At 58.7% G+C, this 16369-nt stretch overlaps 2 protein-coding genes across 2 annotated transcripts; one reads left to right on the top strand and one right to left on the bottom strand.

Moving 5' to 3' along the window:
* Nucleotides 1-994: 994 nt before the first annotated feature.
* Nucleotides 995-5970, bottom strand: BCS1L (BCS1 homolog, ubiquinol-cytochrome c reductase complex chaperone). Its single transcript, XM_082484135.1, has 8 exons — nucleotides 5924-5970; nucleotides 4699-5067; nucleotides 4283-4422; nucleotides 3972-4166; nucleotides 3515-3578; nucleotides 2972-3141; nucleotides 2381-2498; nucleotides 995-1703 (listed from the first exon to the last, which is right to left on the bottom strand). The coding sequence occupies exons 2-8, from the start codon at nucleotides 5016-5018 to the stop codon at nucleotides 1451-1453; spliced, it is 1260 nt and encodes a 419-aa protein (XP_082340261.1). The 5' UTR covers nucleotides 5019-5067; nucleotides 5924-5970; the 3' UTR covers nucleotides 995-1450.
* A 696-nt stretch (nucleotides 5971-6666) lies between these two features.
* Nucleotides 6667-16290, top strand: ZNF142 (zinc finger protein 142; the record flags this gene model as incomplete). The annotated part of the gene is made up of 8 exons (XM_082484444.1): nucleotides 6667-6949; nucleotides 7546-8187; nucleotides 8442-8705; nucleotides 9211-10023; nucleotides 10292-10469; nucleotides 11153-14384; nucleotides 15249-15354; nucleotides 15708-16290. 8 exons carry the CDS (start codon nucleotides 6667-6669, stop codon nucleotides 16205-16207), a joined length of 6018 nt encoding a protein of 2005 aa, XP_082340570.1. The 3' UTR covers nucleotides 16208-16290.
* Between the last annotated feature and the right edge of the window lie 79 nt (nucleotides 16291-16369).

Here is a 16369-nt window from a genome sequence, read left to right as displayed (position 1 = left end):
CTGGCCAGTTTTGACCCCCAGCTTTGTGAGACAAGGCTGGATCTGAGCAGTCAGTCTCTGCGGAATGGCCAAGCACAGGGTTTGAGATGCCAACAGCAGCACCTGCTCTGGGAGTTGCCCTGAGGCCCTGGAGACACCCCACCACTCCCCCCCGTGGCCACAGGATCAACCCTTCACTCACAGAAACATTTGTGGAAGTAAAGATGGGGGCGGAGCAGTGACCTAATGGTTTGCTGCTCCCCCAGCCCTGCCAAGGTGACACAGCCCCTGAAGCAAGGATGTGAACATGGGACCGGTTCTGGGGAAGCTGATTTTGGCACTCTGAAACAGGGACTGGGGAGAGGAGAGGCTCTGGCTGGCTTGTTCTGTGGGTCAGCGTGCACAGCCTGACCCCTGGCTCTGTGGCATTGGGAAGGAGGTGCAGAACCTGCTTGCTTCTTGATTGCATTTCAGGCACCTGTGGCTCTACCAGCCCATCCAGGACTTTTGTTCCTGGCAAGAAGAAAGCCCAGCAACAGGGGAAGGCTGTAAGGCTGCCAGCAGCAGGCCAAATCCCTCCTGCAGCCACGCAGGGCCTCGCGGCTGGAAGGAGAAGAGTAGTCACCTCCAACAGGGATTTCTGCGCCTTGAACCAGCCTTGCTTGGCCACAGAAATTCACATTGGGGTTAACATCAAGCTCTTGGGAAGATAATCTGTAACCAGACAAAGCCTCTCATCTGCCCCCCCCCCCCCCCCCCACGCCTGCAGTAGCTCCAGGGCCCCACATCTCCTCCTCTAGCAGGAAGGACAGTCATGACCACCCAGGAATGATGTCCAAGCAGATCTGTGACTTGGCATCGCAGCCCAGCAGGGCAGGAGCTGTGGCACCAGCCCTGCAGCCCAAAGGACAATGAGCTGTCTCTTGGGAGCTGCTTTATTCTGAAACACTCTGGATTTGCAGTACTGGGCTCTGGACCAGCAGCTAGATAGTGGGGCAACTAACAGGCAAAGGGACCAGAGAACCAAGAGCCATGTTGTACACTTCACAGAAGGTATTCAAACATCAGTGAAGACTGTTCTCCCTTCAAAGACCAGCAGATCTTTAGCAGTGCAGCACCCCAGTGTCCTGCCCCAGGGAAATTCCCATCTGGGGCATCCCCAGACTGCCCCACAAGGAAGGGGATTCACATCCAGGAGCTTCAGCAGCTTACGGCAATCCCAACAGGAGGCACACACTGGCAAGCAGGGCCAGTGTAGTAGCACCAAGCCTGGGGAGCCGCAAGAGCCGATCCCCTCTTCCTGCTGCAAGGCTGGCAGCTCTGACTCTCCACATGTTTTAATAAAAAAACAAGACCTTGGTGAGGAGAGGTGGACAGAGAGCTGTATGACTGGGCAGCTCAACAGCATCCCCAGGATGGTCAAGTCCTTGTCGCAATCCTCACAGCGTGGCAGGGGCAAGTTGGTCCCTGGTCACAGCAGGATGGAGCGTATGTTTGAAATGGCTCCTTCGGGGTCTGTCTTGTAGAGCATGAAGTGGCCCTGCACCTGAGCAGCACTGATCTGTTTGGAGACCGCCAGCGCCTGCTCTGCAAACCGCTCAGCTGCAGCCAGGGGCTGCTCGGGGTAGAAGCGCTGGAACATGCAGGCAAGCTGCCAGCAGGAGCAATGGCCCACGTACTGCTTGAGATCCACACGGCCAGGCCGCACCAGCGCTGGGTCCAGCCTGTTAAGAGACACAAAGGCGCCTTGAAAACCTGATCAAAGTGTCACTGCAGGGTGGGTCCTGCCGGAAGCCACCTTCCACGTGAGCACAGCCAGTGTCCTATCTGCAAGGTGCTGCACTGTGAGATGGTAAAGGTGGGGAAGAGGTTTGGTTCCTGGCAGGTTGAGGGGGGGAAATCAACCCAAAAGATGTGAGACAGCTGGCGAAGGGCTGGCTCCAGAGGAGGACAAGTGTGCCCTGGGAAACAGCTCTGCCCATTGCTGTCCCCTGAGCAACCCCTCTAGGCCAGCTCAGTCTGGAGTGAGCCAAGCCTGCCACAGAGCAGCATCTGGCCCGGTGCCATGAGCCCAGGCTGCATCCTGCCAACTCAATGGGCTGCACGTGGGGCAGCGTTTCACTCACAGCATGGCCACAACCCCCAGATCCACATATCCCCACGGGCAGGAAGCTGGCACCTCTTCTGAAGGGCACAACCCTCGTCTGAACAGCAAGGAAGCATCTGAGGCTCCAGCAAAGGGAATCCCAATTAGAGATCAAGGGATTTGCATCCCGAGGGAAACCTGAACCCCAAGTCCTCATACTGGAGGATACAAATAGCCATCCATTACAGGTCATCAAAAGGGAGCAAGGTTCTCCTGTGCTACCCTCCCTGTTCCCTCCCAGAGGGCGGCTCTGACCTGTCCACGTAGTTGGTGGTCATGAAGACAATCCTGGCCTCCGTGGAGGCTACACCATCCAGTGCATTGAGGAGGCCGCTGAAGGTCAAGCGCCCCATGCCTTGGTACACAGCTGGGTCTGGAGATAGAGGTGTCTGAGTTCATATCCATTGGCCACTAACCCACACAGTCTTGTGGGCTACCACCCTACTATCACCTGAGGCTTAAGCCAAGCTCCCCGCTTTCTCTTTCCCCTGAGGTTGACCCTTTGCCTCTTCCTGGCTGACAGCACATTCACCTCCCCTACCCACCTGCAACCCCAGGACACCTGGGAACCCAAAACAGAGAATGAGGGGGAAAGCCATCCCTTCCCTCATGCTAAAAAGAGCCGGGCAGGAGAAGCGTCTTTGCCTGAGGATAAAGTACCCAAATTTCTCTTTATATAGCCTAGTCAAAACTGGGTGAGGTCCAGCCTGGGCCCTGAGGCCCCAGAAAGCTGCCCACTCCTGGTCTCTGCTGGTGTGGCAGAGCAGCCTGGAGTCCAAACCTCTCCCCAACACAGCCAGCAAACCTCCCTTCCACTGCTGGCCCAGGAATGGGGGCACCACTCACTCTCAGCGGCAAGGTCCCGACTGACAAAGGCAGCGTCCACATCCTCCAGCAGGATGATGCTCTGCTGTGGTGCCACGCTCAGGAGATGATTGAGCCGGTCATCAGAGAGGCTGCGGTCACTGAGGCTCAGCAGGCAGATACTGTACTGCAGCTCCCCAGCCAGGGCTGTGCTGGGAAGGACACAAACCACAGGAGTGAATCACAGCAAGAAAGCCTGGAGCAGAGGAAGAACCGTGTCTTTCTGCCCAGCAGCAGGAGGAAGGGCAGAGGCATCCTCCCCAGGCAGGGATCAGATATGGGAGGGTGGGAGTCCCTGCTCAGGTCGCTGGTGCCATGCAACGCTGTGCAAAGCAAGGGCATGAAAGGATCGTCACCCTGACCTGTCACAGTGCCAGCAATGCAAACACACCAGAGACCGTCCAGGAGGCACAGCCCACTCCTGCATTTCAAACCCAAACTCACCCACACCCTCTCACCAGACTGCTGTGCCCCAGAGCAGGCAGCTGACAGGAAAACTGCTGTTAGCCAGTTGGCAATACTCACATGAAGCTGCTTTTCCCACAGCCGGGAGGACCATACAGCAGGTAGCCTCTTCGGTACGGGATTCCTAGGAAGACAGTATCCTTTTAGGAACCAGCTGGGTTGCTCTGAGCTCTCTCCCCCAGAGCCATGGGGCTGTGCTGAGCATGCATAGAGGATACACCAGGGAAGGTAAGCAGCAGGAAAAAGTCTCTCTGCAGCCATCTCCAGAGAGGACCACAGGCATCCTGCCTCACCCAACAGCAGCAGCGCGGGAGCAACGAACTCCACGGCTTATGATGGTTTCCAGAATTGGACTGAACCAAAGGGAGCCTGTCCCTTTGCAGACCCAGGCCTGACCTCAGCACCTGGGCTCACTCATTTGTGGAATGTGCCCAAAGTGGTACCCCACAGCTGTGGCTGCAGTGAGGTAAGGAGCTGTGCTGGGCACGATACAGAGGACACCACGCCAGAGCCTTGCCTCTCTCGCTGTACCACTTGGGGTTGTCGATGAACTCCTTCACATCCTGGACCAGCCTCTCTGACACACCTTCCTCCAGCACCACAGAGCTGAGAGGGCGGCGGCGGCGGGGGAAGCCAAACTGCCGCCACTCTGCTCCCATGGCCGTGTACATGATCGTCCTCCCCTCCTGCTGCTGCAACGCCAACTCCCGGGCTGCAGAGAAAGGCAAAGGGGACAGCTGGCAGGGAAAAGGATCTCCCGTGAAGCTCTGGGCGTCTCCAGGGAGCAGGCTGTTCCCTAGCAGGGCCCCACACAGCTCCGCTACAGACCTTCCTGGAGGATATTGAAGAAGATCTCCCGGTTGGTGCCCAGTGCAGTGAAGGTGACGGACTCCCAGGGCGTCCCCGTGTGCAAGTCAATCATCTGCTTTTCCCGGTTGCGCTCAATGCGAATCCATTTCCTGCGATACCTGGGGCAGGAAGATGGGGTTGGGGGACGGTGGTCCAGCACCACTCAGCTGAGCCCAGCCCGGGTCATGCATCAAAGGGAACACTCATCTCAGGCAGAGAAATCACTTCCCACTGGTGAATACAGACTCCTCTCTCTACTGTCAATCTCCTGCCCTAATCCAGACCCAAGGAAGAAGCAGGATCCTCTCTGCTGCCTCAGCATGCTCCCCCCAGTTGGAGTTTCCTTGCCACAACAAGGGTCAGCCCCCAGACTGCTTTCTCCTGCCCTCCCTTACCAGATGAAATGGTTCCCAGGACTGGGGACAAAGTCGAACTTGGTGCTGACACGCCCACTTTCATGCTGCAGGTACGACGTCTCGACGCTGAGGTGCTGTGTGTGCTTGGCGTGGTGGGAGATCCAGTTCAGCAGCCAGTGGTAGCTCTTATCCTTGCTGGGCACCTCCAAGGTGATCATATAATGGCGCCTGAAAGCCACCAGCCCGAACTGGGCCCCTTTCCGGGCTAACGCCAGGGCTGTGCCCACCCCAACGAGGCCAAATCCAGCCCCAAAGTATGGGTTGTCCTTCAGTGCTAAGACAAAGTCAGAAAAGGGCATTGTGGGAGGTTAAGCCGCTCCTTTCCACAGCATCTCTCCAGAAACAAACCTGTGTGGAAAGATAAGGACTGCATGGCAGTGGGGGATATAATGGATAGCCTGCAGTTCCCTGGCCTTTATTGTGGCCAGTTCTCAAGGTGAAAGGCTGCATGGCACATTTGGATGTCTGACACCCGCGCTTATCTTATTACCGGGGGTTCAGACTGCTGCTGGTCACAGCAGCCTCCTCCCTCTCTGCAGCCTCTGGGTGAGAGAGGCAGGAGGGGGCCAGGAGCTGAAGGCTCTCAAGAAAGCACAGGCGCATCTGTTGTTCCTTCAGCCATGACAACAAGCCCAGAGTTTTACATGGTTTTATTCTTTAAACAGCTAGAAATCATGAGCACTGCAATTATTTAAGGTTTATTGTTTGAAAAAGGTGAAGCGCATCCCCAGGCTGAGCTGAGAGCTGGTTCTTTGCTGCTGGCAATGGGCACGTGACTGTGGTGGAAGCACCATCTCCATGTCCAGATAAAGGGCACCAGCTGCACACTTAGAGGGCCTGAAGTTTCTGCAGCTCAGGGGTCTGTCAGACACAGGGATGAGGGGGAGCCTCCCCCAACAGACACGCTCTGTTCCCTCAAGCAGGATCTCACCTCCCTTAGAACAGGCTCTGACCCCGCAGCAAGGCTGCTTCCCAGGGCAGGGCGTCCCCCGCCCCACGGTCCCTGCCCCGCAGTGGGGCCTTCCCCCCCCACCAGCCGAGCCTCAGCCCCGCGGCAAGAGCCCACCTTCCCCTGCAGGAAGCTCACCCCCACATCGGCCTTCCCCGCAGCAGGGGCCCGGGTCCAGCCCCCGCCCGCTCCCCTCGCCCCCATGGCGGAACCCCCCGCCAGTACCGGCCTCGGCTCGGCCACACCGCCCCTCACCTCCGCGCAGCGCCGCTCTGGCCCGCCCCGCGCCGCTCTCTATGACCCCGACCCTCACTTCCGCCCGGCACCGCTTCCGGCCGGCTGCCGGCTCGCACCATAGAGCGGGGCCGCGGGCGGGCGGCGGGGCAGAGCAGAGCGGCCGCGCGAGCGGCACAAAGGGTGACGCTCCCTCCTGCCCGGCGCGCACCATCGAGATGTGTCAGGGCTGGAGGTACCGGGGCCCGGCTTGAGTCCCAGGCCCGGGGTGACGAGGACAGGCCGGCGGTACGGTGCGAGGGGGCTGGGACGGCCCCGGCCGTGCGGGGACTCGCGGTGGGCACTTCCTCGCCGGATGGTGGGCTCGAGCCTGGGGGTTGGGCTCGGGCGTGTGCCCACCTGCGCCTGGGTCTTGGGGGGCTAGGCCCGGGTCTGGGCCAGCTTGGGCCCAGTGAGCAAGCCCCGGCTTTTGGGCTCAGGCAGAGGGCCCTGGGCGTCTTTCAGGAGGGTACAGGGGTCCTTGCCCCCTCCCCCATCTCCCCCGTAGCAGTGGATTTTGCCAGCAGCCCACTTGGGGCACGGCAGAAGAAAGACAGCGTTCAGATACCCCAGTTCATATCCCTGCCTGGGGATTGGCACCACAGGCTGCCCCCCAAAATCCTGGAGGATCCCTGGGTGTCTGCGTTCTCCCTCGTTTAAAGCACTTTCTTCTGTTTCAGAGTGAGAAGCCCTCCTGCCTGGCACCAAGCCAATGCTAGGTGGCAATGAGTGCAGAAGTGGCTGTGTCTGAGGGTGCCAGCAGAGAGATGGAGGCCCTGTGCTCAGAGCTGCTCCTGCCCACACCAGGAGAGGCAGGAGCCATGGGAAGCCCTGGTATGGCCAGCACCAGCCTTGCTGGGACACCACCACTGACGGCCGGCCAGGACTTGCTGCTAGCAGAGGCATCGATGCCTGGGGAAGGAGCTCACGCTGAAGGAAGCAACGTGGAAATATTCATCGAGGCAGTGGCTGGCAATGTGACACTGAGCAACACAGCCAACGCCACAGGTATGGAGTGCAGGGAGGGCAGCACGGGCCCCGTGATGCTCAATGGAAGGGGAGATGTCTCGCCAGAGCCCTTGTCCCCTCCAACTGACACCCTAGGAACACCACCGTGCCCTTGTGTCTCTGACCCTATGTGCATCATGAGTCTGGTGTCACCATTCAGTGCAGTCCTGGCACTAGCTGGGTGTGTGTATGGGGAGAGGTGGCTCTGGGAGTTGTGTGCTGGGTGAGGGGATTGGTGAGGGCTGTCAGTAGTGATCAGGTGGAGATCTCCAACCCTGACTGCCGCCCCCAGCATGCTTCTCACTTGGGTCCAGTGTGGGCACTGTTAGGAATGGAGCCAAGCTGGCCTTACATCTCTGTGTGCCTCAAAGGTGCTAAGGGATAGACCTGGTCATCATGGTCACCTAGGTGGTGGTGTCCCCTCTCTTATGGGAGATGTCTTGGGATACCCTGGGCAGGGGGAGGGCTGTGGTTCTCCAAACTGTAATTTGTGGCAACAGGGGTTTATCCTTGTCTAGAGCTGGAACTGAACCACCAGTCCCAAGCTCTGGGCCTGGCAAAAGCCTTTTCTAATGCTGGCCCCATGGTCTCTGCAGAGGTGCTGGTCAAAGTGGTGGAGCTGTATTTCTGCGAGAGGTGCAGCCAGAGCTTCCCAGAGGCCTCCCTGCTGTCGCAGCACCAGTGCTTGCTGCTGCCCCCCTCAGGGCACCTGGAGCTCCCTGGGGCACTGTTGGCTTCTTCCAGCGAGGGCCAGAGCGAGCCAGGGGGCTCGGAGCCACCTGGAGCCAGCACGCAGGAGGACTCCGCTCCTGAGCGCCTGCTGTGCCCCATCTGCCAGGAGGTGTTCACGCAGCCCGGTGAACTCAAGGAGCACTTCAAGACCCACCGTGTCCCACCAGGAGCCCTGCCCTGCCCTGAGAAGGGCTGCCACTTCGCCACAGAGGACCGCAAGCAATTGCGCAGCCACCTGCGCCGCCTGCATGGGACCTCCCCTGTGTCCTGCTCCTACCGTGCCTGCCCACTGCTCTTCCCCAGCCGCCCAGCCATGGAGCAGCACCACCGCACTCACTTTCCCTTCCACTGTGGCCACTGTGACTTTGTCACGGCCAATGCCAAGCTCTTCTGGCAGCACAGGAAGGGCCACACCACAGAGTCCCCCAACGAGATGCCTGTGACAGGTGGCCCTCCCGGCTTGGCCCACCACGGTCTTGAGCAGCAGCGCTGCGTCCTGCTGTCAGGTATGGCTGAGTGGGGGGGTTGGGGCCTGTGGGTGCTGCAGAGGCTGACTCTGTCCATGTGTCCCAGTTACAACTGGGAGGAGTGAAGGGCAAGGCTGTGCTGCCGAAGGGCCGGGGAGCCCTGCGTTCCTTCCTCCCTGTGGCATGGTTTGTGCCTCCCATCTCAGCCAGAATGTTTTTTGCACGTGTGTGGGTGAGGGGGGATGGTTCCCTCTTGCCTGGAGCATGACGATCTCTGTCTTTTCCCACTGAAGCAGCAGAACAAGGGCAGGAAGAGGCGGGGAATTGCCACTCTGGCTGGGAAGCCACCACAGCAGAAGCCAGGCCGGCAAAGCTCACAGGCACTGGGGACAGCTCTTTGGAGGGGCATAAAGCATCAGCTGGAGAAGAGGACACAGACAGCGGTGGGAACGAGTCGCCACAGGAGGATGGTGAGAGCGCCTGTGAAGGTGAGGCCAAAGAGGACAGGAGGGCAGCTCCCGAGGAAGCCAGAGTGCCACGGGCACAGCACTTCAAAGGTAGGATGTGGGGCCATACCAGGATCTGCTCGGGCTTTGTATTATGAACAAGCAGCATGGCCTTGAGACTGGCGGGGAGATGTGGGCCAGGCCGGTGGGATGTGGGGGTCCTGTGCCATCTGGTAACCTCATATCTCCTGCATGTACCAGTGCACTGTTACCCCCTCCCTTGCCCTCTGTCCAAGCAAATGCATGCCGCCTTCTGTTGTCTGTCCTCAGCTGCTGCCAGGCTCAGGCAAAAGCAGGCAATGGCTTTGTGGAACAGGCAGGCCTAATTCAGGCTGCACTGGATGATCTTTGCCAGTGTTGAGCTGGAAAGAGCCCACCTGAACCATGCTGTTGGCTTGGGGTGGGGACAGTCCCTCCAAGTAAATGGCTGCTGTGTGACTGTGTATATGATAAGCCTTCACCCTGGCACAGCTGGATCAGAGAGAGAACATCTGAGCCTGTGCTCTTCTTCTTTGTCTCTTCCCTGCTGATTGCTCCTCCCCTTCTGCTCTCACAGGGGATGTTGCGGAGGGCTCCGAGTACCTCTACAAAACCCACATGTGCCCTGAATGCAAGCGGTGCTTCAAGAAGCGGACGCACCTGGTGGAGCACCTCCACCTGCACTTTCCTGACCCCAGCCTGCAGTGCCCCAACTGCCACAAGTATTTCACCAGCAAAAGCAAACTTAAAATCCACATGATGCGGGAGACGGGCGAGAAAGCCCACCGCTGCCCACTCTGCCACTACAGCTCGGTGGAGAAGAACGCCCTCAACCGCCACATGGCCAGCATGCATGAGGACATCTCCAACTTCTACTCTGATGTTTACTCTTGCCCTGTCTGTGAGGAGAAGTTTCGGCTCAGCCAGGCCCTCAAAGAGCACTTGAAGACTCACAAAGCTGAGCCCAAAAGGCTGAGCTGCTTCCAGGGGGGCTGTGACTACTGCGCAGAGGACAGGAAAGAGTTTGTCCGTCACCTCAAGGATGCTCATGGCATCAAGGCGGTGGAGTGCAAGTACCATGCTTGCTCACTGCTCTTCGGCACAGCTGAGGCCATGGAGGCTCACCGAAAAACCCACTACGCCTTCCACTGCCAGCAGTGTGACTTCATCTGCTCCAACAAGCATGTTTTCCGCAAGCACAAGAAGCAGGGGCACCCGGGCAGCGAGCAGCTGCAGTGCAGCTTCTGCCCCTATGCCACTTTCAACCCCGTGGAGTTTCACGACCATGTAGGCAAGATGCATGCAAACGAGAAGATCCACAAGTGCACCGAGTGTGCCTTTGCCACTGCACACAAGAGGGTGCTTATTCGGCACATGCTGCTGCACACCGGTGGGTGTCCACTGCAGGGGTCCTGGGAGCCGAGCTGGGATGGGTGGGGTTCTGCCCCAGCTCTGAGCTGGCAGGGAGGGCTGGGTTGGGGCTCCTGGGTCCCATCACTGGCTCTGCCGCACTAGCATCACTTGGCTGAAGTCGTGGCATGCCCTCATCCCTGCAGTTACCCCCAGCTCCTGCTGAGCTGGTTTCCCCACAGGGGAAGGCCTTATCTGGACTGCCTTATCTGGCTGTCGCACTGAGGGCATTCCTGTGTTGCTTGCAGGAGAGAAACCTCACAAGTGTGAGCTCTGTGACTTCACGTGCCGGGATGTGAGCTACCTATCCAAGCACATGCTGACCCACTCCAACGACAAGAACTTCATGTGTACTGAGTGTGGGTACATCACCAAGTGGAAACACTACCTGAACGTCCACATGCGCAAGCACACTGGAGATCTCCGGTATGACCCCCAGCCTTGCTAGCCTGGCAGTTTAGTTGGGGCTCCCCAAATCCTGCTCTGGGGGTCTGCTGCTCTGGGCTGCGTCGTGTGCCAGACTCTCATGCCTGGGGGATGGCTACAACCTGCTCTGTCTGGCACGTAAAAAGTGCAGTACTTGAGCTTGCAGGTTGATGCCAGCATGGTGCTGCAGAGGCAGTTATCTTTGGTGCGTCTGCACTGCAAAGGAGGTGTATTACCACATCAGTGCAGCTCAGAGCTCAGGTTCGTGGGCTCTGCTGATGTTCGTGGGCTAAGGCCATCTTGGACATGCGCAGGACTGACAAAACCTGTTTTTACCTCTATGTTATCAGCTACTTTGGGTCCAGTCTGCCTCCAGGGATGCTGGAGGTGCTGCTAGTGTGATGTGTGTGCGTGGGGGGTGACACAGTCACTGTATGGGATACCCAGGGAAGCTACTTCCCGTCCCCAGGCTGGGGGTGTAAAGCACCAGTGGCACCCAGGGCTGCAATAGGGAGGAGTTGCCTGTGGTAATACCTGCCTGGATGGCAAAGGTCATATCTGGCAGGCCGGACAGTACCCCTTCCCCACGTGTCTGGGACAGGGAAGCAAAACTCAGTGTGTCTGACAGGACTCAGCCTGCCCCAGTTCCAAATGCTTCCTGACCGATTCTGCTTTCCCCACAGGTACCAATGCAACCAGTGCTCGTACCGGTGCCACCGTGCCGACCAGCTGAGCAGCCACAAGCTGCGGCACCAGGGAAAAAGTCTGATCTGCGAGGTGTGTGCCTTCGCTTGCAAGCGCAAGTATGAGCTGCAGAAGCACATGCAAGCAAAGCACTCCCAGAACTACCAGGTGCCCATCTTCCAGTGCCAGTACTGCACCTACCAGACAAAGTACAAGCAGGCGCTATTGAACCATGAGAACTGCAAGCACACCAAGCAGAAGGAGTTTCGCTGTGCCCTCTGCTCCTACTGCACCTTCAGCAACACCAGCCTCTTCTTCCACAAGCGCAAGATACATGGCTATGTCCCTGGTGACAAGGACTGGCTGGAAAACTACGCTAGCAAGGAGCTGGAGATCAGCTCATCTGAGGTGCTCTTCGGCTATGAGGTTGGTGCAGCCCTGCATGCAGATGCCAGCTCTCCACTTGCCAGCAAGGAGCAGTGGGCAAAGGGGAAGCCATCCCAGCTGGAGTCCCAGGGGAAAGAGGGCTACCAGCAAGCGTTCGTGGTGCGCCTCCTTGGGCAGGGTGCCGCACCATCACAGAGTGGTGGTGAGGTGGAGGGAGGTATGGGCAAGGGGGAGCAGAGCCATCCCACTGCTAGTGATGCCCTGGGAGATGACTGCATGCAAGGAGACACTCCAACAGGCTCGACTGAGCTCGCTGCTTCTGGGGACATGGCGGAGAGCTGCACGTTGCACTTGGAGGCACTGAATGTCTCATCTGACCCCCTCGTGGAGCATTTGAATGGGGAGTCCTGCACGGTGCAGCCAGAGAGCATGGAAATGCTGTCCTGCAAGGGGCCTCCCACAGCCTATGAGATGCTGGACTCCCAGGATCACCTTGACTTGGAGGACAATGACAATACACTCGAAGACATCCCGGACTTTGAGGAAGAGGAGGCAGATGTACAGCAGGATGAGGCGGTGAGGCTGGAGGACAGGGTAGTGGCAGGAGACAGCCAGGAAAAAGATGCCCTAAGAAAGGCCACAGGCCACCTTGAGGGGTCGTGCTCAGAGCGCCACAAGCTGATGGCAGACACTGAGATGAGAGAGACAAGCCAAGCTGAGCTGCCAGAGGCCTGGCTCAGTGTGCTGAAGATGGCCAAGCAGAGCCACCCACCTGTCCCAGAGGACGTGGCTGCCTCTGGTGATGATGCCAAAGGTGGCTCGGAGTCGGTGCTGAAGGCACTGCGGAAGCAGGACAAGGAGCAGGCAGAGACGCTGGTGCTGGAGGGCAGGGTGCAGATGCTGGTGGTGCAGTCAGAGAGCCAGATCTTTAAGTGTGAGAAGTGCTCATACATCACACGGAAGGAGAAATCCATGTCCCTGCACTCCAAGGCCAGCTGCCAGAGCCGCCGGGCCCCGCTCGTGTGCCGTGAATGCGGCGCCAGTTTTAAGCAGCAAAGGGGGCTCAACACCCATCTCCTCAAGAAGTGCCCAGTCCTCTTGAAGAAGAACAAGATCCTCAAACCAGCTGGCCAGGAGCCACCTAGGTTGTGCCAACCTGCTGACCAGCCTGGTGATAACAGTATGGAAATGGCAGAGAGTGAGAGGGGAGGCTTGGAGGAGTCTGGGCATGCTGAGAGCCCCTGGGAAGCTGAGCTGCTGCCTGATAAAACACAGGCAGCAGGCAGTCCTGTGGCTGAAGAACAGGCCTCGGGCTGTCCTGCCTCTGAGAAATCTCTGCTGGGTGACAGCACAGAGGTGGCAGAAGAGCCTCCCCAGCAAGGGGATGGGACTGAGCCAGGTGGACCTGCTTGTCCCCCGCAGCTTGGGAAACCCTTGGAGAAATACCGGCTGGAGGGAGGGAAGCTGCACTGCAATGCCTGCTCCTTCGTGTGCTCCCGTGTCTCCACCATCACCTCCCATGTGGAGGATGGGTGCCGGAGCCTGGAGCAGTTCTGGTGCTCCCTGTGCCCTGAGGCTTTCCGCTCCCGGCGAGCCCTCAAGAGTCACTGTGCTGAGAAGCACATTGTACATCCTGAGAACAGACCCCAAAGCACCGAGCTCCCTGAAGGGTGCCTGTCCAGCATTGAAACAGGCCATCCTGGTGAGCCCCCCCTGGATGCAGCCCCCCCAAAATCCACCCTGTCCAAGAGAAGGCGTTTCTCCTGCCCCACCTGCCCGTTCACCTGCCACCAGGAACGGGCCATGAAGACACACAAGAAGAGGGGCTGCGTGGCACTGGGCGAATTTCGCTGCTCCTCCTGCCCCTTCACCTCCAAGGTGGCCAAAGCCCTACGGCTGCACCGCAAGCTGCACCGCAAGCACTACAGCAAGCGGCCGCAGCTGCAGTGCCGCCAGTGCGAGTTCACCTGCAAGCAGGCCCGCTGCCTGCGGCAGCATGTCCGCATCAAGCACGAGGGGGTGAAGCCGCACAAGTGCTGCTACTGTGAGTTCAGCACCACGCGGCGCTACCGCCTGGAAGCCCACCAGTCCCTGCACACTGGTGTGGGGCGCATCGCCTGCGGCATCTGCAGCCAGACCTTCGGCACCAACTCCAAGCTGCGCATCCACCGCCTGCGGGTGCACGAGAAGACACCCACCCACTTTTGCCCACTCTGCGACTACAGCAGCTACCTGCAGAATGATATCACCCGCCACGTCAACAGCTGCCACCGCGGTGAGCTCAACTTTGGTTGTTCCCGCTGCGATGCTCGCTTCAGCTCTGAGACAGCCCTCAAGCAGCACATCCTGCGGCGGCACGAGGAGAAGGTGTCCTATGGCTGCCCACGCTGTGGCTTTGTGTGCCACAGCGAGGCCACGCTCAAGTGCCACGTGCAGAAGCAGCACCCGCACCTGGAGTGCAGCACCTGCAAGGAGACCTTTGCGACCCGAGAGGCTCTGGAGGAACACAAGACGCAGCATTTCAGCCACCGCTGTGAGCTGTGCAGCTTTGCAGCCAAGGAACGGCAGCAGCTGGTGCGGCATTATGTGGAGAGCCACGAGCCAGCTGCCCCTCAGGACAAACCCCTACGGTGCCCCTTCTGCGACTTCGCCTGCTGCCACCAGCTCGTCTTTGACCAGCATATGAAGGGCCATGGGGGCACCCGCGTGTACAAGTGCTCGGACTGTGAGTACACCACCAAGAACAGGCAGAAGATCACATGGCACATCCGCATCCACACTGGCGAGAAGCCCTACAAGTGCCACCTCTGTAAATATGCCTGTGCTGACCCATCGCGTCTCAAGGTGAGAGCCCTGCTTGGGGATATATCCTACTGCATCTACATGGGATGAGGGGTGATCCAGATATGGGGATTTGGGGAAAAAGAAGAAATTCCCAAGGGGAGGTTTTGTGCTTTTCTGTGGCTCTTACAGGAATAGGAGGTGAGGGGATAAAACTCCTGTGGGTACAATATGTTTCTTCCCTGCTCCCTGCTGTTGCAGATTAAGGGGAAGGAGGATTTGCAGCAAAGCAAGAAGGTGGGCAGCTGTCCGAGTTCACTCCTCTTCCTGCTGGTATCTGTGGTGTCCTCTGGGTGCCAAGTTTGGCTGCCTGCTGGGTTGCAGCATTGCTCTGTGACACCAGTTAGACAGCGCAGGGAAGACACAGCTTCCCTGCAAGCAGCACCAGACCCTGCCTTCGTTTCTGTAGGTGATTAGCATCCTCATGCATGGTAAAGGGCCCTTCCTAGAACAGGAGGGCCAGGCGTGGGGTAAGGGAGGGGAAAATGGTCTGGTTTTGCTAAAAGAAATATTGACTTTTTTTAATGGCCAAGCTGAGCTGGAGCCCTTTGGGGCTGCCTGGGCAAGGCTGCATAACATGCTCAGCTCAGGGCTAGCTCTGTTGGATTGGGTTTTAACCCCAACTTTGCCCTAAATACCAAACTGGTGAGAAAAGCCTCGCAGGGTGGAACAGAGCAAGCTCAGCAGTATGGGGGTCTCATCCTGACCTCTGCCCATAGTTTGCCAGGCAAGCAGTCTTCCTTGCCCCATGCAGTTTGAGATGTCAGAGCTGTCTTTGAGCCCCTCGCTGGCACCCCAGAGTCCTGCACGTTCCCAGGGCAGGGGACATAGCCCTGTCCTGACCCTGCCCTCTTGCCCTGTGCTCAGTACCACATGCGGATCCACAAGGAGGAGCGGAAATACCTCTGCCCCGACTGCGGATACAAGTGCAAGTGGGTGAACCAGCTCAAGTACCACATGACAAAGCACACGGGTGAGTGCAGCCCACTGGGGCAGGCCATGGGGCACAGGGGAGGGTGTTGGGGCTGCGGGTATCCCAATTCTGTGCTTCCTTTGCTACTAGTGGCCCAGCTAGAGGTAGGGGAGGACCCCCAGCAGTTGGGGCATAGCACGTTCCTGTGGGCTGGTTGGTTGGGGACAGAGCCTCCAGGGTGAGAGGGAGCATGGGGTGGTATGGACCCCAGATACTGTTTGGCACCTTGGAAATGGGGGTCTTGGGGTGCCTACTGACACGATGGGGTGTAGGGGGGAGTCCCTGGGGATGGGGACTGATGCTCTGTTACAAGGATGGCAAGACGCGTGGGATCCTCTTCCCTGTCACCACAGGTGTGAAGCCGTACCGCTGTGACGAGTGTGAGTACCGCACCAACCGCGCAGATGCCCTGCGGGTACATAAGGAGACACGGCACCGGGAGGCCCGCTCCTTCATCTGCGAGCAGTGTGGCAAGGCCTTCAAGACCCGCTTCCTCCTCAAGACGCACCTGAAGAAGCATAGCGAGGAGAAGCCCTATGTCTGCAATGCCTGCGGGCGGGCTTTCCGCTGGGCAGCTGGCCTGCGCCACCATTACCTGACCCACACCAATGAGCACCCCTTCTTCTGCCGCTACTGCCCCTACAAGGCCAAGCAGAAGTTCCAGGTCATCAAACACATCCAGCGGCATCATCCCGAGCATGGGGCTGGTGACCCCAGCCAGGGGGTGGGTAAGGACCCCAGCACGCCCACTGTCCACCTCCACGCTGTGCAGAGGGAGAGCCGGGCCAAGGGGCCCCCTGGGATGGAGCAGGAACAAGGGTGCCCCGTGGAGAAGGACAGCACTTCGCAGTGAGGCCAACTCCTGACTGCTCTAAGGTCCCAGTGGTGCAGGCCTGCTGGGGAGATGTATGTGTGTGTATAGGCATATATGTATATGGGATGTAAACTATGCGGCTGTATAAAAGGAATCTCTCAGCTCCTTTTAATCCTTTTTCTTTGGGCCATTTGGAGCTCT

The sequence above is a fragment of the Vanellus vanellus genome (assembly GCF_965231255.1).
Source record: "Vanellus vanellus genome assembly, chromosome: 5".
In the NCBI taxonomy this organism is placed as follows: domain Eukaryota; kingdom Metazoa; phylum Chordata; class Aves; order Charadriiformes; family Charadriidae; genus Vanellus; species Vanellus vanellus.
This window is presented reverse-complemented; position numbering and strand designations above follow the sequence as displayed.